At 33.5% G+C, this 27,767-nt stretch overlaps 1 protein-coding gene across 10 annotated transcripts in view; it reads left to right on the top strand.

Annotated features, from left to right (window-relative positions):
* The window catches only part of LOC118710974 (ankyrin repeat and KH domain-containing protein 1), a 124,225-nt gene that overhangs the window by 69,957 nt on the left and 26,501 nt on the right, over window positions 1–27,767 (top strand). For all 10 annotated transcript variants that reach the window (XM_045576908.1, XM_036423828.2, XM_045576907.1 and 7 more), the window contains 13 exons: window positions 2,684–2,811; window positions 3,049–3,192; window positions 4,423–4,525; window positions 14,358–15,116; window positions 20,418–20,563; window positions 20,722–20,833; window positions 21,523–21,668; window positions 21,959–22,101; window positions 22,989–23,202; window positions 24,731–24,906; window positions 25,126–25,288; window positions 26,651–26,746; window positions 27,172–27,288. In XM_045576908.1, the coding sequence (XP_045432864.1) occupies window positions 2,684–2,811; window positions 3,049–3,192; window positions 4,423–4,525; window positions 14,358–15,116; window positions 20,418–20,563; window positions 20,722–20,833; window positions 21,523–21,668; window positions 21,959–22,101; window positions 22,989–23,202; window positions 24,731–24,906; window positions 25,126–25,288; window positions 26,651–26,746; window positions 27,172–27,288 (2,447 nt within the window). The remainder of the gene's footprint in view (window positions 1–2,683; window positions 2,812–3,048; window positions 3,193–4,422; window positions 4,526–14,357; window positions 15,117–20,417; window positions 20,564–20,721; window positions 20,834–21,522; window positions 21,669–21,958; window positions 22,102–22,988; window positions 23,203–24,730; window positions 24,907–25,125; window positions 25,289–26,650; window positions 26,747–27,171; window positions 27,289–27,767) is intronic.

Here is a 27,767-nt window from a genome sequence, read left to right as displayed (position 1 = left end):
TAATTTTTTATTTATTGATTCTAGAAGGAGAGAGAAAGAAACATCAATTTGTTGTTTCACTTATTTGTACATTCATTGGTTGATTCTTATGTGTCCTGACAGGAGATTGAACCCACAACCTTGGTATACTAGCCCAGTGCTCTAATCAACTGAGCTACTTGGCCAAGGCTAAAACCTATCTATAATAATAAAAGCATAATATGCTAATTAGATCAGGCGTACTTTGGACAATCTTCCAGATGAAGTCAGAGCTGCGAGGGAAAGTGGTGCCAGAGGGAAGCCAGTGCTGGCAGCTGGGTGAAGGAAGGCTACACTTTCATGAATTTTGTGCATCGGATCTCTAGCCTATACGTATAAAAAGCCAGTGACTGGAACAAAGTAACAACTGTAATGACCATTTGCTATGATGCCCACTGCGGCCAGTGAACTGGTCAATCGGGTGTGGCCAGCCGGCCAACATTTCCCCCTTGCAGCCCTTTCCTCCCCACCTGCTGGTCCGCTCCTGATGGGCTCCCACCACCCTGATTAGCCTGCAGCCCCTCCCCCCAGCCAGCCCTTCCCCATGGGCTCCCATTACTCTATTGGCCCACAGTCCCTTCCCCTGGCCGGCCCAGCCCCTGACAGCCCCAAACAACCCCCCTACCCTAATAGGGGGTGGGGCCTGTATGCCAGCCTCCTGCAGCCCCCCTTCTGGCCCCGCCCTGATGAGCCCCCACCACCCACTCCAGATAGGCCCCACCCCACCGTATCAGGGGCAGGGCCACCGGCCAACAGCCTGCATCCCCCTCCCTGCTGCTGGCCCACCATTAATGGGCCCCTACCACACCAATCAGGGGCAGGGCTAGCCAGCCAACCTCCCATGGCCCCTCCCCCCACCTCTGACCCTGATCGGTACCCCCACCAAATGAGGGCAAGGCCTGCCAGCCAATCGCCCGCCATCTCCTCCTCCCAACAGGCCTGGCTTCAATCAGTCCTGATTTTATTTATATATATAATGCTATAATATACTCTGTAAAAATTATGTACCTCAACCGTACATAAGTATAAACAGATGGATAACCTTTGAAGTTTTCTCATGCTCCTTTCATACCCAACTACCCTGCTAAGCATATCATTAAGCTTGTCAGGAGTAGGAACACATTGATTATAGTTTTTTTAGGCTGTAGTAACTACTAAACTGTCTACAATCTAAATGTATTATTAACCTCCTGGCAGGCGTGGCATCGCCCAATGAAACAAGAGGTCATGGTTGGATTCCTCAGCAGGTCACATGTTCAGGTTGCAAGCTCAGTCCCCAGTTTGGGATGTGCAGGGGACAGCTGATCAAATGATTCTCTCTCAATCATTGATGTATCTGTCTTTCTCCCTCTCCTCTCTGAAATCAATAAAAATATATTTTTTAAAGTAAATTATTATTAACAACTTTAAAAATAATTTCATGTTGCAAATGGAGGATGTTTATTGATGTGTCTTGTCTTTCCCAAGGATTAGGTTCAGCTAGATATTTCTTAAAATTAAATAAATTGATAATAATTTCACCCATAGATTTATTTTTCTCCTCATTAAATAAGTTTGGAATTAAGGAAGAGAAGAATGAATATTGCTATCTATCTAGGTTAGCCCTCTGAGGTCTGTAAAAGATGATTGAACTAAAATACAGTTTCTTTTTTCCCAGGGGCAAAAAGCAAATTTTTAAAAACAGGCTAAGAAAAGATTGTGCCTTTAGGTTTGCCTCAGGTCATACTGTACAAAGTTATTTAGCAACTTACTAAATAGTCTTTGAGATAATATATTTGGATAATCTTGTCTTCTCTTCATATTCACATCCCTCTGACTCTTAAAATACACAATATGAAGAATTATATTTCCCTTAAATATGGTTTTGTTATCTCTACTTTAAGACCTGGCTATAGCCGAAACCGGTTTGGCTCAGCGATAGAACGTCGGTCTGTGGACTGAGGGGTCCCAGATTCGATTCCGGTCAGGGGCATGTACCTTGGTTGCGGGCACATCCCCGGTGGGGGGTGTGCAAGAGGCAGCTGGTCGATGTTTCTCTCTCATCGATGTTTCTAGCTCTCTATCTCTCTCCCTCTCTGTAAAAGAAAATCAATAAAATATATTTTATAAGACCTGGCTATATTGCCACGTTCTAGAAATAGATAAATGTCTTTGAAACATTTTAAAAGTTACATAAAATGGTATTATTTGATGCTTATGTTAACCCATATATATTTATTAATCTTAGTCTTCTAGATTTTCCATTTAAAAAGTGATATTGAATGAAGGAACTACAACTACGTGCAACAATGAGGATGAATCTCACAAATATTATATTGAGCGAAAGAAGCCAGACACAAACAAAAGAGTACACTGTATGACTTCATTCATATAAAGATCAAAAACTAAAACCAGTTTGGAGTCAGAATAGTAATAATATTGAGGGGTGGGTACTGACTGAAAGGGGCACAGGGTGGAACTTCTGGTATGTGGGTAATGTTCTGTTTCTTGATCTGGGTGCTGGCGACACAGGTGTGTTCACTTTGTGAAAATTTTTTAAACTCTACAATAATGATTGATGTGTTTTTTTGTGTCTGTATAGTTCAAAAGATCTTTAAAATGATTTTGTCTATGAACTGGCTTGATTCCAACTTTTGCTAAGATTGCTATTTATTTCTACTTGAAGGTGCCAATGTGAATAGGGCTACAGCCAATAATGATCATACAGTGGTTTCGCTGGCATGTGCAGGAGGTCACCTGGCAGTTGTTGAACTACTCTTGGCTCATGGGGCTGACCCTACTCATCGACTCAAGGTATTCTACTAAAAAATAAGTGAAGAAATAGATAGATAGATAGATAGATAGATAGATAGATAGATAGATATACATACATATATATGTAGCTATTAAAATGTTTGATTTCTTAGTGCTTAATATTCATTACTCTTTAATGAGTTTTTATTTTATATGAGTTGCTAAGAAACTAAATGTGTATAGTAATCATATAAGAAGAAATTTATAAATAATAATGATGGTGTCACTTTTTCTCAGGATGGCTCAACAATGCTCATCGAAGCTGCAAAAGGTGGCCATACTAATGTTGTTTCTTATCTGTTGGATTATCCGAACAATGTTCTATCAGTTCCTACTACAGATGTATCTGTACTCACTCCACCTTCTCAAGATCAATCTCAGGTAAAGTAAAACAGAGCTTATTTGAAACTACATATAACTATCCTTACCGGTTGGGAATTTTTGTTTAAAATTTGTTTTAAGAAAAAATGGTTTTTCTTTTTTCTATTCCATATTGAGATAAACATGTTCCTAAGTTCTTACAGTTTCTATTCAAAAGTTTATGGAAATTTTTTTATCTTATTTACTAAAAATAGTGTGTTTTTTAAGAAAAATAAAAATAAAATAAAACCAAATATAAATATAAATATTCCAAATTCTCATCTTACTACAACTAAGTAGGTTGTTTGTTTTTTCATGAATGTATTAAGCATAATTTTGAACCAAATAAAAAGCTTTTCCTTAATACTTCCCAAGACACTATTATTTATACTAGAGTTAATCATACTTTGTCAACTAGCAAAGTATGATTAACCAGGATATATGCACCAAAAGTAATTTAAAGTAATTTTTAAACCTACCTAAAAATATGGAGAGAATATAGAGAATGTATTAAGCATACAGAGTTTAGTGAAATCTTGTTTTTGTCTTCAAAATTATCCTGAGTACTGCTAAAATACTCCAACTCACGAGACATGTGGAATTTTTCTTTCTTTTGACCCAAATGGAATTTGGACAAGGGTAAATTGGCCAGTGATTATGTGAATTGTACTCCTAGCTATAATTAGAACCAGCAAGGCTTTCTTTTTAGCTAGAGAGTAATATTCCACTTACCTTAGTCATTTACTTGTAGATTGTCTGAGTTTGTCCAATCAATATTCTTAGAAATTATTCCTTAGTGAAATACTTCCTCCAGCCCTCTCCCGTCTCCTCCCACCTCCAGGCTTTCACCACACCATTGTGTCCACCTGTTATGCATATATGCAAACAAGTTCAATGGTTGATCTCTTCCTACCAACTCTCCCCTGCCTTCTTCCCTCTGAGGTTCAATGGTCTGCTCATGCTTCTGTGACTCGGGGTCTGTTTTGATCATCAGTTTATTTGGCTCATTAGATTGCACACAAGAGAGAGATCTTGTGATACTTAGCTTTCTCTGACTGGCTTATTTCACTCAGTATAATACCCTCCAGGTGAATTTTTTGGTGTTTTGTTCTTGGTGGAATTTATTTTTTTTTTTTAAGAAACAAGTGAATCAGTAGTATGAAAAAAATCTAAAGCAGGATCTCTGTTTAGTTTGTGGGCTTTTGTTTTACTCTTTGATCTGAGATTATTTTTTCTGAGTTGGCTTTTTAGGTTCCACGTGTACCAATGCATACTCTTGCCATGGTTGTACCTCCCCAAGAGCCTGACAGAAGTTCACAGGAGAACTCCCCTGCCCTTTTAGGAGTACAAAAAGGTTAGTTTTTAAATTATTTCTTTAAAATGGGTATTTTATTATCTAATTAATGAACTCATTAGTATGTATCCCATATTAGTTCATACATTAATTGAGGTAGGTAATTCTGAAAATGCTAATAACCTTACAGACTATAAAATAGAAAATACATAAATACTAAGAAAAATGACTTCTTATTTCCTGTTAACATACTGCTAGGTGTAATTTTTATTTAACATAGGTGAAAATACTTAATCAAAAAACAAGTTTTTTTTATTAAAGTAGCACAAATTTATCAAGCATTCATTTCCCATTTGATAATTCTTTAGCTAAACAGTAGTATAATATGAGGAATGAAAATGTATATTTTTTGTCTAGTTAAGTCTTAGTAACAATGATTCATTTCAATGAGTGAGAAGTTTTAAGAATTACTAAATTTAGTTTCTTTCACATAATGAAAAATAGAGTGTGTTAACATCTGTCAATATGTGAACCTGGACAAATAACTATCAAAAAGTATATAAATAATATCCAAGTGAATATTAAGAAGGAGTGTATAATATTTAAAGGGCTCAAGTTTGTGAACTCTGATATTTTTCTGCTATCTTTTCATTTGTAGATATAAAAAGTACCTTGATTTGATAATCACGTATAGTTGTCATATCCGAGTACTTTTAAAATAAGAAAATAGGTACTTTGTAAGGCATTTAAAAACTACTTAAATGTATGAGCATAGCCGGGACCGGTTTGGCTCAATGGATAGAGCGTCGGCTTGGGGACTGAAGGGACCCGGGTTCAATTCCAGTCAAGGGCATGTACCTTGGTTGCGGGCACATCCCCAGTAGGGGGTGTGCAAGAGGCAGCTGATCGATGACTCTCTCTCATCGATGTTTCTAGCTCTCTATCCCTTTCTCTTCCTCTCTGTACAAAATCAATGGAATATATTTCTTTTAAAAAATGTATGAGCATATTTCATTCAGTATGTAATAATCAAGTCCTAGATTTTTTAAATCAAAACAAGGTATATTAGTATTAGTCTCTTTAATACTGTGATTTAAGAAAAGTTTGTAGGGGGTGTCAATCAGGAGAAAAGGAGACATATGTAATACTTTAAACAATAAATAAAAAATAAAAAAAAGGAAAGTTGGTTAGGGGTAATTGTTACAGCAACAAGCAGAAGCTTCTTTCAAATTATGCCAGTTTTAGTAATTTAGAGTATTGAGGGCCTTCACCAAGGATTACTTCATTTCTAAACTATTAATTTTAGAGATAAAATGTCTGTAGTGTCTCTGATTTATGGTAATTCTAACAGCTTTCCATTGGACACATAGCTATTTAAACTTTTAAGAAAATGAAGGCTGACATTTTTAATCTTAACAAATAAAAAGCAAAGTAAGCCAAAACTGGTTTGGCTCAGTGGATAGAGCATCAGCCTGCAGACTGAAAGGTCTGGGGTTCGATTCCGGTCAAGGGCATTTAACTTGGTTGCGGGCATATCCCCGGTGGGGGGTGTGCAAGAGGCAGCTGATCTATGATTCTCTCTCATCGATGTTTCTAATTCTCTATCCTTCTCTCTTCCTCTCTGTAAAAAAAAAAATCAATAAAATATATTTTTTTAAAAAGCAAAGTAAGCATGTACCTATTAAGGAATCTGGCATCATAACTAGTTGACAGCCTTTAGTAAAATACTAAATGCCTCTATTTTTGTTGTTTCTTGTTTGGCTAAATCCTATATAGAACTGTACTAACTTTGGCTAGGGAAATTCAGAACTACATAAGAAATGTTTTAAAAATATATTTTATTAACACAAACCACAAAATAACCAAGAAATAAGCTAGGAAGGACGTGAAGTATGCATGGAGAGCAAGTAAAACATTTTAAATTTAGATTTAATATCTAAGTAACCTAAAATGTTCAGGTAGTGATTTTTTAAGTTGATACTCAAGTGAGTAATCATATTTTTTCTTACTGAGATACCCTCCTTGTACGGAGCATCTATCTTCATTTTGATGTTTTATTACTTATTAAATAATATAAAAATAAATTAAGCTTTTAAGGAATCTTTTATTTTTCTAAATTATTAGGGAAGAAAAAAGTTAACATTTTTATCTAGACACTTGGGCACTTGCTATTGCCAGCTGCCTTGTGACATTGCCAACCAAATATATATATTTATGCAGGATCGAACTGTGATCATGCATGTATTATAATGTAATGTTAGGATAAATCATGTGCATCATAGAATGTTATATCACTATGAATTAGGAAAAATCAGTTGATATCAGAGTGCACACTGAATCAATGGGATAAAAAAAAAAACACCTATCTTAAATTATTAAATATATGTTGTTATATTTTTCTCCTTAAGGTGACTTTTTCTCTTTAATACTTCTCATTTATATTTCTAGAGAAGTTCCTTTGAATGATGAAACTGATGTTTGATGCTTTTGTTTTTCCTAATATCTGTGTTGCACATGTGATTAGGGATAAAGGAAGGGTTCTTATTCTCTAAGACTCTTCATTTTCCTCTTCTAGCAATCATCTTTACAAGCTCTTATAACTTTTTATTTCTGTCTGTTTTAAATAAATCTTTTTTATTATTCATACCTGCATCCTTTAAAATATATCCATGCCGTAAATCTTACCCAGGTGTTATATACTACTCATATATTCTTTTTTTCCGTGACCCATTTGCACCATTTGTCTAGGCTCCATTCATCTTGACCCATATCTCCTGATATAGGCAACTTACCTCACTTATTTATTGTTGATTTTCAAGGATTTACAATTCTAGGCGGCATCTGAGAGACCTCAGAATCACTCTGTAAATAAAATGTGAAACTAGGTGAGAATGATATGCTCAGTTTTCCAACATTATTTAACTATATTATGTATAGTTGTGAATATTCAGATGGGAAAGGATATACAAGTGATATCAACCCTATGTCTTTCAAAATTAATTTTTAAATTTGTTAAATTGAAGCCATTTGTCGCATCTAATTTATTTGTTTTAACTGGTTCTCCAGAGATTCTAAACGAGAGGACTGAATTATCCTGTGCAGGTTAACAGTTTAGAATTTAAATCTGTTACAAAGCATTTAAATGATATCGGTTTAAAACAAAACCTATATCTTTTTTGTGCACCTCAAGCCCTCTAGAGGAGTAGTTTATTTGCTCTGAACTCCTATAGCACTTTATTGGGTCTTCCATCTGGCTCTGGTCATTCCTACTCCTGCCCCCTCCTCATCTTTTGGAACTCAAGTATAGAAGGTTGGGTTAATCATATTCAAATCCTGGTGCTTTGACATTGTGGCTCCTGTCTTACTCCCTTTATCCCTCTTTCAATCCCTTACTTGCCCTGTGGAAGGTTTTTTTTGTGGGTTTTTTTGTGTGTGTGTTTTTTGTATGTGAGGGGAGTGTAAATTTTGTTGATGTGTAAATTCTTTTGTTCTTACACATTCTCATAATATGTTTACTACTTAATGGGTATTTTAAATTTACTATAATAAATGGTATTGTGCTGAATTCCATTTTGTTTTTTACTTTTTTCATTAATACTGTTTTAAGATCTATTTATGTGTCTACCTCTATTTCTGCCTGCAGCACAGTGCTTCACCCTGTATATCCTCCATTTTTACCTGTCCTTTCTCCCAGTGGTGGGGACCCAGTTGCTTCTCACTTCTCACAGACAATGCTGTGATGAAAATCCTTATATACTACCCTTCTAGGAATTTCTTTGGGATAAATTTAGGAGTAGAATTGCCTGTCATAGGAATGCATACTGTTTATCTGAGAGTATTACAAATTTGCTCTCTATAATGGCTAGAGCAGTTTACACTCCTACCAATAATGCATGAGGATTCCTATATTATACCCCCCATTCCAGGTCTGCCTATATTTGGACTCATATACTTTTATTTCCTCTTTAGACTGTAAGCTCAAAGGGCAGGGTTTGTGTTGTTTATCTTTGTATAGTCCATTATGCCTTGCTTATTCTATTTATTCCAATATTTGTTGAGTAAACTACTAAATACCAGGCTAACAATATATATCATTCTGAATGCAAAAGAAAATTATTAAACATTTTTAAGAAGGAAGATGTGATTAAAGAATGATGTTTTGAAAAAATTAACCAAGAAGTAGTATTCTAGAATGGTGAAGAAATGTTGAAAACAGCAATATAAATGTAAAGTAAGAATTCAGTTAACATACTGCTTTAATATTCCAGAGTTGTTTATTGGAATAGGTACCTGAAAAGTTCTCATATTTTTGTATCAAATCATTAAAATTGTCGAGTTCCCTGTCTGGTGTGGCTCAGGATAGAGCATCGGCTTTTGTATCAAAGTGTCGCGGGTTTGATTCCCAGTCAAGGGCATGTACCTGGGTTGCAGTTCATTCTGGCCCAGTGAGGGTGCTCAATAGGTAACCAGTGGATGTGTCTCTCTTACATCAATGTTTCTCTCTCTCTCTTTCTCTCTCCCTCCCCTACTTTCACTCTCTGAAAGTCAGTGGAAAAAATATCCTCAGGTGAGGATTTTTTTTTTAAGTGTATAGAAAAATATATGTATAGTGAATGAAATTGAGTGTTCTTATGCAATTCTTACTACTGATACTCTCTAGTTTAGTAGATTTCTATTATGTAATCATGTTTACATGGATTACATATACCCACATTTAATAATGCCTTTTAACATATAACTGCTTAGAAGGCAGAAGGTTGAATTAATCTCTTAGCATGTAACACAGATGCTCTGACTTTGAACACTCTTGGTTAACCTTACTATATTAAAGATATAATAAAGATATATGGGAAATTTTGAGACAGATATTTAGACATAAAGAAAAAATCAATTCTAGGCCAATGGCTTTCATTTTTTACTATGACCACAATAAGAACATTGAAGCACAGGGCACAATGTCCATCTATTTATCCAAACACAAATTCCATTAGGTAATATATATACTCTACTACATTTCATGTACTGTGTTATTTCCTATACTACTTCATCAACTTTTTTTCTATTTCATTTTAAAACCCAGTTGGGAAAGCTGTTTAAAAATCATTCTAGGCCTATTCGGCTTGGCTCAGTGGATAGTATGTCAGCCTGAGGATTGAAGAGTTGTGGGTTCAATTCTGGTCAAGGTCACATGCCCAGGTTGAGGGCTGATACCCCAGAGGGGCTGTGCAGGAGTCACTTGATAAATGGTTCTCTGTCATCATTGATGTTTCTATCTCTCTCTCTCCCTCTCCCTTCCTCTCTGAAATCAATAAAAATATTTTTTAAAATAAATCATTCTAGCCTTAGCCTATTTTGCTCCATGGATAGAATGTCATCCTGCAGACTGAAGAGTACTGGGTTTGATTCCAGTCAAGGGCACATGCCCAGGTTGCAGGGGGGGCAGGGTGCAGAAAGCAGCCACTCAATGATCCGCTCTCATCATTGATGTTTATATATCTCCCTCTCCTTCTCCCTCTCCCATCCTTTCTGAAATCAATAGAGATTTTTTTAAAGATTCTAAAAAATAATTCTAGTAAGGTGCTATGTAGAGATATATGAAAGCAAAGGGGTCACAGAACAAAGTTTATATCTGATTAGACAAATCCAAGTAAGAAATATGAAACCAAATCTATTGATAAGTATGTCATGCATTTTGTCCTTAGCCATTATTTTTCTATTATACAATATACTAATTATTTTAGACACAAAAATGATTGGTAGAATTAACTCATTTCAGTAATAAACTAAATATTTGGAATATACATGTCCACCTCATTCCCTCACTGCCCATTAAAAACAAAAATTAAAGGTCTTGTTCAAAGCTAACTCTATATTATGGTTTCCTGTTACAAAGTTTTTCTATTGGAAAGCAAATTAAAAAGATGAGATGGTGATTTTCCTAAATTCCTAGAAAGTACTTTATAATGTCATCCAGTGATTACCAATGAATAGATTTATTTATTTATATATGACAGTGGGAGATGTTGGAAGGAAATGGAACTCTTATTTTCTTGCATCTTATATACTACTTACTACCTTCCTGCTAGCTGAAAATTGTTGCTAAAAGAACACTTGTCACATTCTTTTCCCCAAAATTGAAGGTGTTGCTTCAATTTCTGGGAATGATTAAATTATATTATTTCTTTTTTTACCAACCTGGTTTACTTTTGATCTTACAGCTTGTGTTAGTGCTTTGATATATGTATCTAGGCTCTTTGGAGAAGAACTGCTTTTTGTTCATTACTCTCACCATCCTTTGTTTTTGCTGCTACATATACTACTATTCTGGGCTTATAGTTTCTATATTTAGTTAAGTTACTTTTTTTTTTTTTTTTTTTTTTTTTTTTTTTTATTTTTTAGGGAGAAGGGGAAAAGGAGAAGAAGGGGGAAAGGAGAAGAGGGGAGAGGGGAGAAAGGGGAAGTGGGGGAGAGGGGGAGAGAGGGGGGGAGAGGGGGGGAGGAGGGGGGGGGAGAGAGGGGGGGAGAGAGGGGGGAAGAAAGGGGGGAAGAGAGGAGTAGTTAAGTTACTTTTAGTAAGCTTGTCTTTTAAACTTCTTGCATCTTATTTATAAACAAGAAAGGGCCATTTCTACTGTTATTGTCCTCAAAATTCTAGTCTTATTTTGGATCATGGTATTATTTGATAGATTTTTAATTTTTGAACATTATATAAGTTCATATAATTACCAGTCTGGTTAGTGTTGAACTCTTACATGGGTTTCCTTAATCTTATATACAAAGTATATATCAACTATATAAGTGTGTTTTGAAATTAATAAGTGTTTAAAGAAGCTTTTAGGCCCTGACCAATTTGGCTCAGTGGATAGAGCGTCAGCCTATGGACTGAAGGGTCCCAGGTTCGATTCCGGTCAAGGGCATGTACCTTGGTTGCGGGCATATCCCTGGTATGTGCAGGAGGCAGCTAATGGATGTTTCTAAGTCTCTATTCTTCTCCCTTCCTCTCTGTAATAAGTAAATAAATAAATAAATAAATATCAATAAAATATATATTTTTTAAAATAAAATAAAGGAGCTTTCAGTCTTTGCAGAATTTTAAATTTTAGTATGCTAAAGTCATTGAATTTATCACACAACTGAATTTTTTTTGTTTGTTTTGTTATTTGTTCTGGTTATCCTTCCTTTTCTTATCTTTTGATTGTCATTAGGTACTTTGAACAAATATACCAAACCATGAATTACTAGAATATAAACTTATGAAAATATTTATAAAATTATCTCACAAATCTAAAGGCTATTCCTTTGAAAGAATAAAGTATTTCTCCACCAGTTTATTCAGATAAAAATGTAAAATTGAATATAGACGATACATTTTGCTAAGTTTGCATTTAAAGAATAAGTCTCTTAAAGTGATGGCAGTGATTTTGGAACTGTGGTCTTCTGACCTTGTTAAAGAAGTTTCTTATGGAAAAACTGTTAAACTTTTTCAGTAATAAAACATGTTGCAGATATTATAGCTACCTGCAGTTTTAACATCTCCCATTTTAGCAAAGAAGCAGTTGAATCTCTGATTTTATTTTTCAGTGATTTTGTCACCTCTTGCAATTCAGTATATTTTAACATCTAATGGGTGACTTTTTTCCTTTGGATTGAGAATCATTCTTAATGCATTGGATAATCTGTTTTTTAAATTCTTAAGTGTGTTTATGTTATTCATATATGTTGACTACAAACCCAAAAGAGTGGACAACTAATTTTTTTTCTGAGTTCTTTTTTAATCCTCACCTAAGGACATTTTCCCTACTGATTTCTAGAGAGAGAGTAGAAGGGAGGGAAGAGAGAGAGAGAGAGACATTGATATATGAGAGAAACACATTGATTGGTTGCCTCTGGAACTCATCTGGACCAAGGTAGAGATAAAACCCACAACTTAGGTATGTGTCCTTGACAAGGAATGGAATGCAAGGCCAACATTCTAACCACTTAGCAACACTGGCCAGGGCAACATTATGGTATTTAAAATTAAACAGCAATAAAGCTGTTAAAAAAGAACTAGCTAGCCTTGGCCAGTGGTTAGAGCATTGGCCTGCAGACCAGAAGTTCTCGGGGTCAATTCCCAGTCAAGGGAACATACTTTGGATGTGAGTTCGATTCCTGGCCTGGTTGGGTTGTAGGCGGAAGGCAACCAATACATAAATGTTTCTCTCTTTCTCTGTCTCTCCCTCTTCTTCCTCCCTCCCTCCCTTCCACCTTCTCTAAAAATCAACGGAAAAATAACCTAGGGGGAGCATTAACACATACACACACACACACACACACACACACACACACATAAATAAATAAATAAATAAATAAATAAATAAATAAATAAATAAATAAATGCAATAAAGTTCACTCACTTTAAATGTAAAATGCAATGAGTTTTAATAAATTTACAGAGTTGTACAACCAAAACTACCATCTATTTTAGAATATTTATTTTATTTGAAAATTGAAGGGGAAAGAAGTCAGTGCGTCTGACTAAAGAGTCAGATATTTCATTTTTTTTAAATTTTTGTGGTGACACCCTCGTTGAAAATCACTGACTTGGCATGAAATTTTCAAAGTTCATCCATGTTGTAGAATATATCAGTAGTTTGTTCCTTTTTATTACTGAACTAGAGGCCCCTGGCACAGATTTCATGCACCGGTGAGGTCCTTGGCCTGGCCTGTGGGGATTGGGCTAAACCAGCTCTTCGACATCCCCCAAGGGGTCCCAGATTTCAAGAGGGCACAGACCAGGCTGAAGAACTGGTGCACAGTCGGAGCCGGGGAGAGACTGCAAGAGGGCTCTCTAGGGCATATCCGGACCGTCTCGCCCAGTCCCAATCAACTGGACCCCAGGAGCAAGCTAACCTGCCAGTCAAACCATCTGCCCCCTAGTGGTCAGTGTAAATCATAGTGACTGAACAGTCGAAGGGACAATTAGCATATTAGGCTTTTATATATGTAGATAGTCCCAGTTCTTTCTAAATAAAAGGATTAAGCCTTGAATTAAAGCAGTAATTATTATGTGTCCTCCACTCTATGTCCAAATGTTAGGACTATTAATATTGATAATTATTTTGTCATGAGGAAAAAACTTAATTTAAATGTGTTTCAAAATCTTAAAATAATATACATTTACTTTATTTTTAAATATATTGTCAATATAAGTACTCTTATATGGAAAATATTATTTTTCTCCTAGGTAACATTGTTTTCCTCTGATAGATGCTTACATTAAAAGTTTATTTAAACTCAGAAAAAAATGCTTTTTTTAATATTAGTGTTCATGTACAAAAGTATTAAAGATGATGGAAAATTTTAGAAGTACATATCTTGAAAAAACTGATTTCATGTTACATTTTGATATATTAAGAGAAGCATTTTGGCAATTTGAAAAACACTTTACTTTCATCTACAAGTTATTGTTTCTTGTAGTAATCTTTGCTTGCACAGTTAATATTGTGCAAAGAACAATTGAGCAGTTAAGCTAATATTAATGGTATCTTAACACTATTTTGATAATGCTTTAGATTTGATATTCTTTAAGAAGTCTAGTCAAATAAGCAGAATTTTAAGATTCTTTTCCTCTTTGACTTGATTTTCATCCTGTCCTGTCTTAATCCAAAATCCTCCTGTTCTAAAGATCAAACTTTTTATTAAAAATTTCATTTTTTCAATTGACAACATCCTAGTTTGTGCTGTTAAATAGATGAGTATAGTCTTTACCTACCACTCTGTGAATCTTTAAACATTCATTCTACAGCATTAGTTATAAGGGTTTGGGGAGGGAGGTCCATGTGTGTGGGAGGGGGAGCTGATTTTTTTTTTTTTAGCATGGCACTTTTTCAAACATTTTTCATGTGCTTAGGTACATCCAAGCAGAAGTCCAGTTCCCTGCAGGTAGCAGATCAGGACGTACTGCCACCTTTTCACCCATACCAACCTTTGGAGTGCATAGTAGAGGAGACTGAAGGCAAGCTGAATGAACTGGGACAAAGAATTAGCGCTATTGAAAAAGCACAGCTTAAGTCATTGGAGTTAATTCAAGGTGAACCTCTGAACAAAGATAAGATAGAAGAACTTAAAAAGAACAGAGAAGAGCAAGTCCAGAAGAAGAAGAAAATACTGAAAGAGCTGCAGAAAGTGGAAAGGCAGTTGCAGATGAAAACACAGCAACAATTTACCAAAGAATACTTGGAAACCAAAGGTCAGAAAGACGCAGTATCTCTGCACCAGCAGTGCTCTCATAGAGGAGTCTTCCCAGAAGGGGAAGGAGATGGTAGTCTTCTAGAGGATCACTTTTCAGAGTTACCTCAGGTTGACACAATCTTACTTAAAGATAATGATGCTGATGATGAGCAACAGTCTCCACCATCTGCAGAACAAATTGATTTTGTCCCAGTCCAGCCTTTATCATCTCCACAGTCTAACTTTTCCAGTGACTTAGGTTCTAATGGGACAGATTCTCTTGAACTTCACAAAGTATCAGGTAATCATCAGATTATAGGACAGCCTCAGATTGCTATTACTGGACATGATCAGGGGCTGTTAGTTCAAGAACCAGATGGACTAATGGTTGCAACTCCAGCCCAGACGCTTACCGACACTCTTGATGACCTGATAGCAGGTGGGTTAAGAAATATATCTGTAATAATTTTTCTTTAATCTGTGTGCTCAACCTCTTTACACAACCCTCCAAAAACACCAATTTTGTACTTTTATGTTTTAGAATGATCTGTGTAAAATTATTTCTTGAGGTGTTTTGGAAGTGAATTTAACTAAACTCTAACACACAAAAGTGTGTTTTCCCCTCTTTTTGTTACTTACAAAGGCAAATAAATAAAACTGCCATGATCCTTTACTTTAGACCTTTGGTGTCAAAACCACCCTGTGTTGTATCTTAATTAGGAGATATCAGAATAGAATTTCTTTGTAGGCTTTAGAGATATTCACAAAAAATTATACATTAAATTTTTCTGCTAGTGATTTTTATGTTTGGAAATCAGAATTCTAAATCACATAGTTTTTTCTTTATAATTTTATTAAATCAATTTAAATATAATTAAAAGGGATGTTCAGAGAAAACTATAAATATTCCATGTTGATACAGTATTTGTGGTTAGAATATTTAAAGTTAGAAATTATTGTTAACTTAATGATGATTTGGAGATTGGGATTTTTATATTAACTGTCTTGATGAAAGCACACAGACAGACATAATACACACACATACACGAAAAAATAAAAAAGGACCTGGTAACCTTAAAGTATGTTTCCCTTTTTTTTGTGGAAAATTACAACTAGATATGAAATGAGGTGCACAAGTTTACTTTCCCTTTCATTGTCCTTGCAGCAGTGGGAAAACAGTGCAATTAATCATTTACCTTCCTAAAGATGGCTGGTGAATGTATCACCTCCATGAAAGCCCAGTTCAGAAATGCAGCCAGAATGGCTGTTGACAGTGGATGAAGACCAAGAACTAAGATGTAGCTGGAGTGATATTCAAAGGCAGGCCAGTCCTCTGTCTCGATTGCAAAATATTTTTCCTTAACTGTTGTCTGTTTCCTCTTGTCTTATTCTCCTTTCCCTCCTCCCATCCCAATTATGCTATCCCAGTTTTCTTCTTCTGTGATTCTGTAGTCTTCCTAATCTTTACTGAATCTTTAAAAATGTGGAATAAGATTACTTAAATCAGGAATTGGGGGGCGGGGGGATGGATGACTTTCAGTAGTTATAGAATTGTAATATAGCCTCTGAGGCTCCTCTAATATGGAATATAGGTACTACTGAGGAGGAATATCTTAGTTTTTGTAAAGGAAATAAAAATGATGGGAAATGTTCTAAGGAGTTAGATTCTTTAAGTTTTTATATCTTCAGCCCACAGCCACTTAACTCAAATTAACTTTGTGTGGTTAGCATTGAGAGTTGTTATAAATAAACTCAGAGTTTATCTATAGCTCTTATTTCTAATCTGGGTAAAGGTATATATTGGAGTATGAAGTATGATTATGAATAATAATAAAACTGGTGATCCTGGAATAACATTTTTAAGGTTCTATAAATAGCATTGTAATTTTCCTAATTAAATACTCAATTTGCAGCTATGAAACCCACATTACTGATCAATCTAGTATTATTGTAACTTAGGACCTGTTTGGTTGTTGTTTTTAAAGACTGTAGAAACAGCTCTAAAAGTAAACTTGTAGATTTGAACTTTATGGAAATAAATGGGTGGTCAGATGGTTTTGTAGGGGAGGTTAAATTTTATTTCATCAAAGTATTTGTTAAATTGAAGTGGTCTTTTACAAAGTTAACATAAAACTTCAAAAAGCTGATTTAGAAAACATTTTTAATGATATGTAATGTTAATAGAAACTAACAAAATTTTATTTCTTTTAGACATTAATATCTAGTGATAATTGGTCTACCATATTGTGTAATATTCTTTTATTAATAAACCTTAACTTGTAAATCAGCCAATAAATACAAAAAATTGTGTTCATATAAAAATTTCCATTAAGTCCAAGTTTCTCTTAATTTTTTTTAATTGATGGTTAAAGAAATTAGACAAGGATGAATGGTGAATACCTAATTCTACAATTGTATGATCCATTGAAATTGGTAGGATTATATGTGAGACCAAAGATGTGATTAATTTTACCTAAATTAAATCTAGTTCTCAACTTTGTATTTAATAAAGGAGAGAATACTAAACATCTTACAATTATTCATTTATAATAGCAATAAATTTACTCTTTAAATATAGGAGTATTTTTTCTTTATTGCTGTTTTATTCTCAAATTTATCATGATGATACATAATTTATTAATGTTGCAACTGGATTAGCTGACTAACTTAGCCTTTTTAGGATACAGTCTTATTTGTGTCATACTGTGTATAGTTCCAGACAAAATGTATGTAAATTTTTGATTGGGAGTATGGTTCTTCAAGTCCTTTTCTTCTGAAAATATTGGACTTTTACAGTTTAGCATAATAACAAGTAATTCTCATGTCCAGCTTTCAGTTTTACATGATTCAAATGTCTAAAACCCAGGTATAGCTTTGATCATTGAGCAATTTTAGAAACATTAGTAAAAATCTCATTATGAATATATAAGAAACATTGGCTAAAAATTAACTAATATCTATTCAATTTCTTGAGGCCTTACCATGCACGAAGCTCTGTGCTAAATGCTTATGTACATTATTTTGTGAGCTATTTATAATAATCCTATAAAATATTATAGGTACTTTTCCCACCTGTTTTTCTTTTAAAAACCTGAGGCTTGTGGAAATTAAGTTGCTAGTAAATAACAAGAGTCAAAGTCAGTGCAGATTTAAGAACCACAGACGTAATATGCTTGCTCTGATTCAACTTGAAGTTCTGAATTTATCTTAAAGATATTATTTTCTCAAAACTTTTAAATTCTATTAAACATTTTCTTATTTTATATTAAGATTTGATGTGCATATAAGGTTTAATGTATTTTTGTGACTTTAGCACATTGTTACTGCTTTTGGCATATTAATAGGCTCTTTGTAACATTTCAATTCAAAAGTATTTTGCTTTAAACAACACGGTGGTAGTCAATGTGGCTTAAGAATAAATGAGTAATTAGGAAACTCTTATTTTTTAGGGCACTTTCAATAAAATGCCTTTAAATAATAATTTTTTCATAGATGTTAATATTTTATTTATAGATTTTTATTTATTTATATGAAACTAATAGTAATTTTAAAATAAAACAATTTATAATGATTTAATTTATTAAAACCTTACAACAAAGCTTATGTACACCTAGTATCTGAGGTGTTTATATAGCAAAGTTTATTATTATCATCTTCTATATTGCCTACAAAACTGTCTTAAATTTTATAAAGAATTAGGTAGAATATTACCCTTAGTTCTTTTATCACCTTTTTGGGATAGTGCATAAATTTAATTTGAATTATATAGTGACATTTGTGATAGCAATTATAGTCATTTTGAGAGACATTTTGTTCAGAGGTAGGAAACAGTTTAAGATTTATGAACCTTATCTTGGTGTAAATTTATCTTAATAAAACCTTTATTTCACATGTACCTTTAAATTTTTGCTCCTTTCTAGTATTATCTTTATAACTTTTGTATGTAATTAATCCTATTAAAGTTACTTCTATGAAATATTGCTGATTGTCATTATTGCAAGGTAGAAAAATGTTTCTAGAATAATGTTGAAGAAAATGTACAGTAGTTGATGTGACAACACATTTTTTGTCATATAGTTTTTAAATGCAAAAAAGTATTTTTTAAAGTCAACTCTGTAAAGAAGTCTTTTTTTTTTAATAACATCACATTCTGGCACAGCACTCTATAGTCAAATGTTTAAAAATTTTTAAATGTTTGTTTTTCATATAACAAGAGATAACATGAATAAGTAAAATTAATAATGGTTAAAAAGTAATTCTTTAATAAGATGTATGTTAATAATTATGAGACCACTGTAAAAATTTTATTATAAAGGTACTATGTATCATCTTTAGAATCTTGTTTACTAGAACCATTTTCCACATATGTCAACTATTTTGAGGAGGGATAACAAATTAATATCTGCTTTTATTTCATTAAATGATAAAAATTTTAGATAAAACTTTTCTTCATTTGCATGTTCTTATAGGTGAAACAAATATATATAATAATCATTCCTATTTGTAAATGGATAGTTTAAATTATGTATACTTATGTGGTGACAATCTGAAGAAATTCTATTGCCAAGATAATTTTATATATACTGAGGGGGAGGACAGCTCATATGAAAACATATCTTAACATTTTTAAAATTTGTTATTCTTAAAAGTAGTATACTAAATTGAGTCATTCACACTTGTGAACACCTTAGCAAATGATTGGAGTCCTATCAAAATTCTAGAGAGAACATTTTCTAACATTTGAAATGCTTATAATTCCCTTTAAGACCTATGAGTTTTTTTATTGATTTTCATTCTTGGTGATAGAAGTTTGTTTATTGACATTACTGAACTTTGTTGTCTTTTTCCATATTATTGATGATTGTGTGTTTTTCTGAGTTTTTCTCTAAGTGGTAATTCAAATTAGTGAATAACAGTACTGAAAGTTCTGATTATCTATCTGATAATTACATTTTTGAGTATTTATGATATGCTAAATACTGTGTTAAATGTTTTTATAAAACATCTCAGACAATTCACAGCATCCCTTTAAGATAAGTCCTATTTCTCTCTCTCTGAGGCAGACTTCATCTCCAATGAAATGCAAGAAATATGTAGACATAAATGTGTCTTTTCAATTAACAAAGTTTCCAAACACCAGATTTTGAGATCCAAAATAGAAGTTCCACTGTTCGTTTTAAAAATAGTTTGATTTTCAGACATTGATTCATTGTGGCAAATTTTCAAAGCAAATACTGAATTAAAAAAAACTAAACAAAACATGCTCCCTGCTATTAATATTCTAACTTGTTCTCTTTTTTTTGCATTGTTCTCAGGATATTTAATTGCCTTTTATAAATTAAAAAAGTCTTTATTTTTTTTAAAGGAAACTTTTTTTCTCTATTAACAATGTAAAAGGCTACCATTTGTTACTTTGCACTCAGTAACAGACACTGTACTAAGTATTTTACCTGCATTATTCTAAGTAGTCTTTCCAACAACCTTACAAGGCAGGCATTGTACATTTTACATTTTACACCTTAGAAAAATTGAGACTCCAAGAGGTTTATACTTGCCTATTATCAGAAAGTCAGTAGTAGAATGGGGATTCAAACATAGGTTCATTTGACTGTAAAGCTTGGGATTTAATTACTACATTATATTACTAATACAGAATTTTATATTTTCTGTATTTTTTTGTATATTATAAATGACTTTACTTTTTTTAGTAGAATTCAGCAATATGGATATTGTTTTTCAGCTGTGAGTAGCAGAGTGCCCACTGGTTCAAACAGTTCCTCTCAGACCACAGAATGTCTTACACCTGAACCCTGTTCACAGTCTCCAAGCAATGTGGCTTCCCAGTCATTGCCCCCTGTCTATCCCTCAGTTGACATTGATGCACATGTGAGTATATTGCTTTATTTAAACTTATTTTGCACATTTTTATTTTCTTTGTTTAGAAAGGAAAATTATCATTTTATATTCATTGTGAAAATGTTTGCTCTTCAATTGATAACCCCATTGTAAAAAAACAAAATCTAATTTATTTTTCCCCCTTCTAGACTGAGAGCAATCACGACACAGCATTAACGTTAGCTTGTGCAGGTGGCCATGAAGAACTCGTATCTGTACTCATTGCACGAGATGCTAAAATTGAACACAGAGACAAAAAAGGTAAAGAATGTCAGTCAAAATTAAAGTCTGACCCTGGCCAGTGTGGCTCAGTTGGTTAGAGCATCATCCTATGTACTGAAGGTCATGGGTTGGATTCCTAGTCGGCACATACTAGGTTGCGGGTTCAATCCCCAATTGGGATGTGTGTGGGAGGCAACTGATCTTTGTGTCTCACATCAGTATTTCTGTCTCCCTTCCTCCCTCTCTCAGGTCAGTTATAAATAAATAAATAAATGAATGAATGAATGTATGTCTGAGTGTAGTTACATCAAGTTTTTTCATTGTCAATAAATAGTTTCTAGATTGTCTTAGTGAAAAGGTGGTGAAGCATATTTCAATTTGGAATTCAGATTTATTCATCTCAGAGCCTAATTATTCTCCAGAAATTCAACTGTAAATTATCAGGGAAATACAGACTTCCTTTCTCCTTAATCCAAAAGTTGAGCATGCAGAGGTTTCAAAGTTCACTATGAGTATAAACTATAATAGTTATCTTTGACTTAACATTTCCTTTTTATAGATGTTTATGGAATTTTGTCACAAACAAATTAGAGGCTAGAGCAGTTTTATGTTAAATGCTTATAAGAATCTGTCCTAAAGACTCCCTACTAAAATAATCAAGAAATAAATGCAGTAGCTTAATAAGTAAAAATAACAAATTTGTTTGAGATTTTTATTTTCTGATTTAGGTTTCACACCACTCATCCTGGCAGCAACAGCAGGACATGTTGGAGTTGTTGAAATCCTTTTGGATAAAGGTGGAGATATAGAAGCGCAATCTGAGCGGACTAAGGATACTCCACTTTCATTGGCATGTTCTGGTGGACGTCAGGAGGTGTGTTAATGTTAATTTTCACTTGTAAATATTTTATTTTATATTTTAAATATGCTTAAGATGAATGAACCACAATCCTAACACATATGAAATGCAATGGTTACTCAACAATTGACAAATAGAAAGAGTAATTTGTAATTTCAGTACAATAGGGATTTCAAACCTTTGAATTTCTTGATGTAAAATTGAATCCATTTCTCTAATGTTGATATTTGAATATACAAAGCCTAATTAATTATATGTTAAACCCTGTGTAAACTGGAATTCTCTGTTCATATTTTACTTTGTAGGTGGTAGACTTGTTGCTGGCTCGAGGTGCAAATAAAGAACATAGGAATGTGTCTGATTATACACCACTGAGTCTAGCTGCATCTGGAGGATATGTTAATATCATTAAGATTCTGCTTAATGCTGGGGCAGAAATTAATTCAAGGTATCTATTGCCTATCTGGTTTTTTACTCATGATTATTAAGTTACTATTTAGAATAAGTGTCTTCCCTTAAATATTTAAATAGACACCATTTTTTAAAAAATATATTTTATTGATTTTGTACAGAGAGGAAGGGAGAGAGAGAGAGAGTTAGAAACATGGATGAGAGAGAGTCATCGATCAGCTGTCTCTTGCACACCCCCTACAGGGGATGTGCCCGCAACCAAGGTACATGCCCTTGACCGGAATCGAACCCGGGCCCTTCAGTCCCCAAGCCGATGCTCTATCCATTGAGCCGAACCGGTTTCGGCTAGACACCATTTTTAATTAAGATAGTATTAAATTTATGCCAAAACCGGTTTGCCTCAATGGATAGAGCGTCAGCTTGGGGACTGAAAGGTCCCGGGTTCGATTCCGGTCAAGGGCATGTACCTTGGTTGCGGGCATATCCCTAGTAGGGGGTGTGCAAGAGGCGGCTGATCGATGACTCTCTCTCATCGATGTTTCTAACTCTCTATCTCTCTCCCTTCCTCTCTGTACAAAATCAATAAAATATATTTTAAAAATAAATAAATAAATAAATAAATAAATAAATAAATAAATAAATAAATTTACAAGAGCTAACAGTTCTTCCTGTAATGTGCTTATAAATAATCACAGATTATTTCAATTAAGGTGACTATTTTTAAAGTACTTTGTATGTATAGTTGGAAATTTATAACTCTCAGGATTATGTTTTAAATTGTGGAATTTTTCTATTTCTAATTATTAGTCTAAACAAAATCATTCATTTGTTTCTTTTTACTGAAATGTTTTCATCTTTTATGTTCTCTATGCTTTCTAAAAAACAACAGGTAACACATTTTATTTTTCTAATTTCCCCCCTGAGGACTGGGAGTAAACTAGGTATCTCTCCCCTGATGTTGGCTGCAATGAATGGACATGTTCCTGCAGTGAAATTGTTGCTTGATATGGGTTCAGACATTAACGCCCAAATAGAGACCAATCGGAACACAGCTCTCACCTTGGCCTGTTTTCAAGGTCGAGCAGAAGTAGTGAGTTTGCTTCTGGACCGAAAAGCCAATGTTGAGCATAGAGCAAAGGTAAGCACTTTATAATTTGTCAACTTCGTCAGATATATTTCTAGTAGAAAAAGAATGGCATTTCAGCTCAAATTGATGTGCTGTTTTAAATTGTCATAAGTTAAAACTGATGCCCCAATGCAATATTGGAGAATTGTGCTATTCAGTGGTCAGTATTCATGACTTTTATTAATAGTGAAGAAAATAGAATCAGTATTTTTTTTCAATCTCACGTTTGAGTGGTTCTCTTAATCCTCCAATGTGCAACTTTTGAATGTACCATAGTAATATTATTTTGTAGTAAGATATTTTTAAGTAGTAAGATTATTTTATAGAGCTCATTAATAATAGACTTTTAAAGAGGCAAGTGCCTTAATAAGGCATCTGCTTACCAATGGTAAAAACCCCAATCCCAAAAATTACTGCGTAGCCTTAGCCAGTGTGGTTCAGTTGGTTGGAGCATCATCCCGTACACCAAAAGTAGCGGGTTCAGTTCCCTGTTGAGGCACATACCCAGGTTGTGGGTTCAATCCCAGATCAGGGTGTGTGTGGGAGGCAACTAATCATAATCAGTGTTTCTCTCTCACATTGATGTTTCTCTCTCTTTCCCTTCCTTTCTCTAAAATCAACTTTTTTTTTTTAATTACTGCAGAGATTATAAATTTAAGATAATTAAAATCTAATCTGACCATGACAGATTCTGACAATTTCATGACTATTTAGCATTCAGAAAGTAATAGTATGTCAGTGTTTTGAATTCATTTTTTTTTTTTTTTTTTTTTGGCTTAGAACTATTAGGTACTTAGAACTCTAGAAATATGTAACTTGTGTAAAATTCTTAATAATCAGACAATGGCTAAGCTGGTATTCATTTCAAATTGGAAGGGTTTCAATGAAAATCTCATTTTTTCTCCCTGAATTTCATTAAAACTTTTCATTGCACAAAGAGAAATGAACCTTTCCTGCTATCCAGTTTATCTTTTCATATTACAGATACTCAATATGACCCACTTGATTATTAGAAGTTCTAGATAAATCATATTACTTTAGAAATAATACCAATAGGAAATATCTTTTGGCAAAAATGTCATGAACAAAAGACATGAATAAAATACATGACATTTCAATCTATTTTACCTAAGTTTGAATAGGATTGAAAGAATTTACCCTGAGATATTTAGCAAACTGAATTCTCGATAAAGTATTATCTTAAAAAAGTTTTCTCATTGAACATTGTACTTTACTTACTTTTTATTCATTTTTAATATCTTTATTTGTTGTGTAGAGAAGTTAAGGTCTCATGAGTAAATTTATAACAGTATAGAAGGTATAAAATTGTTCTATTTGTTTTAATTTAGCATGTGATCATATAAGTTAATTCATTCTAGCTTGTCTAATTGAATAACAATTTTTACTTGCTGTTTAATGAAATTAAAGATTGCGAATATTAGCTTTATGAGAGAAAATAAGAAATAGAAAACACAAGTCAATTGTTTTAGCCTTTTAAAAAGTTATTTTAATTTACTTGAATAATTTTTGGTTTAAACAGACTGGTCTTACCCCTTTAATGGAAGCTGCTTCTGGAGGGTATGCCGAGGTTGGAAGAGTTCTCCTTGATAAAGGAGCAGATGTTAATGCCCCCCCTGTGCCTTCCTCAAGAGATACTGCTTTAACAATAGCAGCAGACAAAGGTCACTATAAATTTTGTGAGCTCCTGATTAGTAGGTGGGTAAATTTTTTATATATATATATATATAACTTTCTACTTTCACTTTCCAGAGCCATTAATGCTAATAAATTGTTCTACTTTATTGACATTTTAAAGAACAGATTGTTTACATGATATTTTGTAACAGATAAAAGACAAATAGAGAAAAATAGAAAAAGTTTGCCTCTTCTTATAGGAAACAAACTACAATACATTCACATCTTTTGATTTTATAGGGGAGCCCATATTGATGTTCATAACAAGAAGGGAAACACACCACTTTGGTTGGCATCCAATGGTGGTCATTTTGATGTGGTGCAGTTGCTGGTGCAAGCAGGTGCTGATGTGGATGCAGCAGATAACCGGAAAATCACACCTCTTATGTCAGCATTTCGGAAGGTAATTTGATATGGGTGAGAGGGGTTAAAATTCAATAATTTTAAATCAATTCTATGTTAAAACCATATAAGAAAGATAAATTGACCTTGGGTAAATGACTATAAATCTATATACAAATAATTGCTATGTTTTCACTTTTGGTGGCCAAATCTAATAGTTATATGTTAGTTCACTACAAACAATTTTATTAGATTAACTGGTGTCTAGACTAATTTTATTATGTCATTGTACATAAAACATTAGATTTAAGGTCAGATATTATATACAGATGGATGTCTTCTCTACCTCAGGAGGAACAAAAATGAGTGAACTCTTTTCATAAAAACTTATTATAAATATATAAAGGCTCACTTATCTGTTATATTTTTTAAAGCCCTCCTATTGCCTTTATGATAAACTATAAACGACTTAACATGTTTTACAAAGCCCTGTAGGATATGGCTCATGCCATCCTCCCCAGACCAGTCATTTATGCTTTCCTTCCCCTCGGCTCACTGCACTTCAGCAGTTTCATGCACCAGGCCTCTAGTAAAGATATAAAATAACTTCCATCATTTTAGAAAGTTTCATCATGCCTTTGTTCAATTAATTGACTGCTTTGAAGGCAACCACTTTTCTGTTTTGTGTCACTATCAGACCAATTTTTGAGGATGTCTTAAAACCTTAATAAGAGTGGAATCTATGCAAGTTTGGTTATAGTAGAATTGATTACAAATTATTCAGCCTCTGATAATGACATTTAGAAAGTGTTTTTTCTAGAGTCAACTTATAGGACTCAGTTAAATGTGGACAGTATACCTTGTTTAGTAAGGTGAGAGCCAAAATAATGCTTTGGAATCTAGAACATCCTCTTTGTTTTTAGGACTAATTTACAAAAACTTTTCTACTTTCCATGGGAAATGGGCATATTAAATTCAGGAGAAATATCTTTTAGTCTACCATATATTCCTGAGCATGTGGTACTTATCTTTTTCTGTTTATAAACTCAACACTAATTTTATTTTATTTTTTAAAAATATATTTTGTTGATTTTTTACAGAGAGGAAGGGAGATGGTAGAGTTAGAAACATTGATGAGAGAGGAACATCAGTCAGCTGCCTCCTGCACACCTCCTGCTGGGGATGTGCCTGCAACCAAGGTACATGCCTTGCCTGGAATCGAGCCTCGGACCCTTCAGTTCGCAAGCCGACGTTCTAGCCACTGAGCCAAACCACTTAGAGCTGGTTTTATTTTTATAATTTTAATTTGTAATTTAATAAACTATCTGAAATTATTACTATAGTTTTTACTTTTAAGTTTTTAAGCATATGGGGAAAATTTTAAGAGATTTTTTTATGTATTTTCTGTTGTACTCTTTTACAGGGTCATGTAAAAGTTGTTCAATATTTGGTGAAAGAAGTCAATCAGTTCCCTTCTGATATAGAATGCATGAGATACATAGCAACAATTACAGATAAGGTAGGTTTAATATGCTCTTGGAGCACATTTTTGTTTTTTGTGGAATTATGTGCCAAAATGTACAGTTATGAACCTGTTCTTTTATCCTCTGTGAGACTAACCACCTTGTCTTACTATGCTTTAGTTTCTCCATTTGTAAATAGAGAATGGGTATAATACCTCTAATAAATGATTTCCTTACTCTTCTGAACCATAATTACAGTGACTGCAGCAAAAATATATTACTACTATATCATTAGCCCAATTTAGAAAGTTTTCTAAAAACATACAAAGTTTTTAGGGAGTAGTTCCTTATTTTAATTAAATATTGATTCATGACTAGACTCAAAGGATAATATAATTTATTTGAATTAAGCCCTGGATTTTGGTATGCTAATCAGCTTATTTTATTTCCTACATTGAAATACTTCCATTTTTCACTATAGGAACTGTTGAAAAAATGTCATCAGTGTGTTGAGACAATTGTTAAGGCTAAAGACCAACAGGCTGCAGAAGCAAACAAGAATGCAAGTATTCTTTTAAAGGAACTTGATCTGGAAAAGGTGAGTGGGAAAAATAATTTTCCTTATAGAAATTGTTGAAAATCTAGGGTAAATTTGCCACCTATAAACCAATAATTTCAACAAAATATTTTTCAAAGGAAATGATTAATAGATTATCAAAACATCATAATTTTTTATTTGAATCTATCATTCGTAAAAAATATTTTGAACCACATAAGTGAGGTCTCGTTTTCAAGCAAATCACAGTTTACTAAATGATACTATTATACTGCCCAAGTGGTTTTAATGTTAGTCTAAGAAAAGTTTAGTAAAAATGGAAATCATTTGTTTCTTATAAGATGTGGGTTATAAAAAAAAAAAAAAAGATGTGAGCTATAATACTAAGTGTCAAGTAGCCTAGGGTGTGTGGTAAAATGGAAAAAGTTAAATAAACAAGATCACTTTTTTGAGGCTCAGTCTGCTTACCAGCGAAATGATGTTATTAAATCCAGAACTTACATTAAAAGAACAAACTCCAT

The sequence above is a fragment of the Pipistrellus kuhlii genome, unplaced genomic scaffold (genome assembly GCF_014108245.1).
Source record: "Pipistrellus kuhlii isolate mPipKuh1 unplaced genomic scaffold, mPipKuh1.p scaffold_m20_p_8, whole genome shotgun sequence".
Classification (NCBI taxonomy): Eukaryota; Metazoa; Chordata; class Mammalia; order Chiroptera; family Vespertilionidae; genus Pipistrellus; species Pipistrellus kuhlii.
Note: the sequence above shows the minus strand (reverse complement) of the source record. Positions and strands in the feature narration are given on the sequence as shown.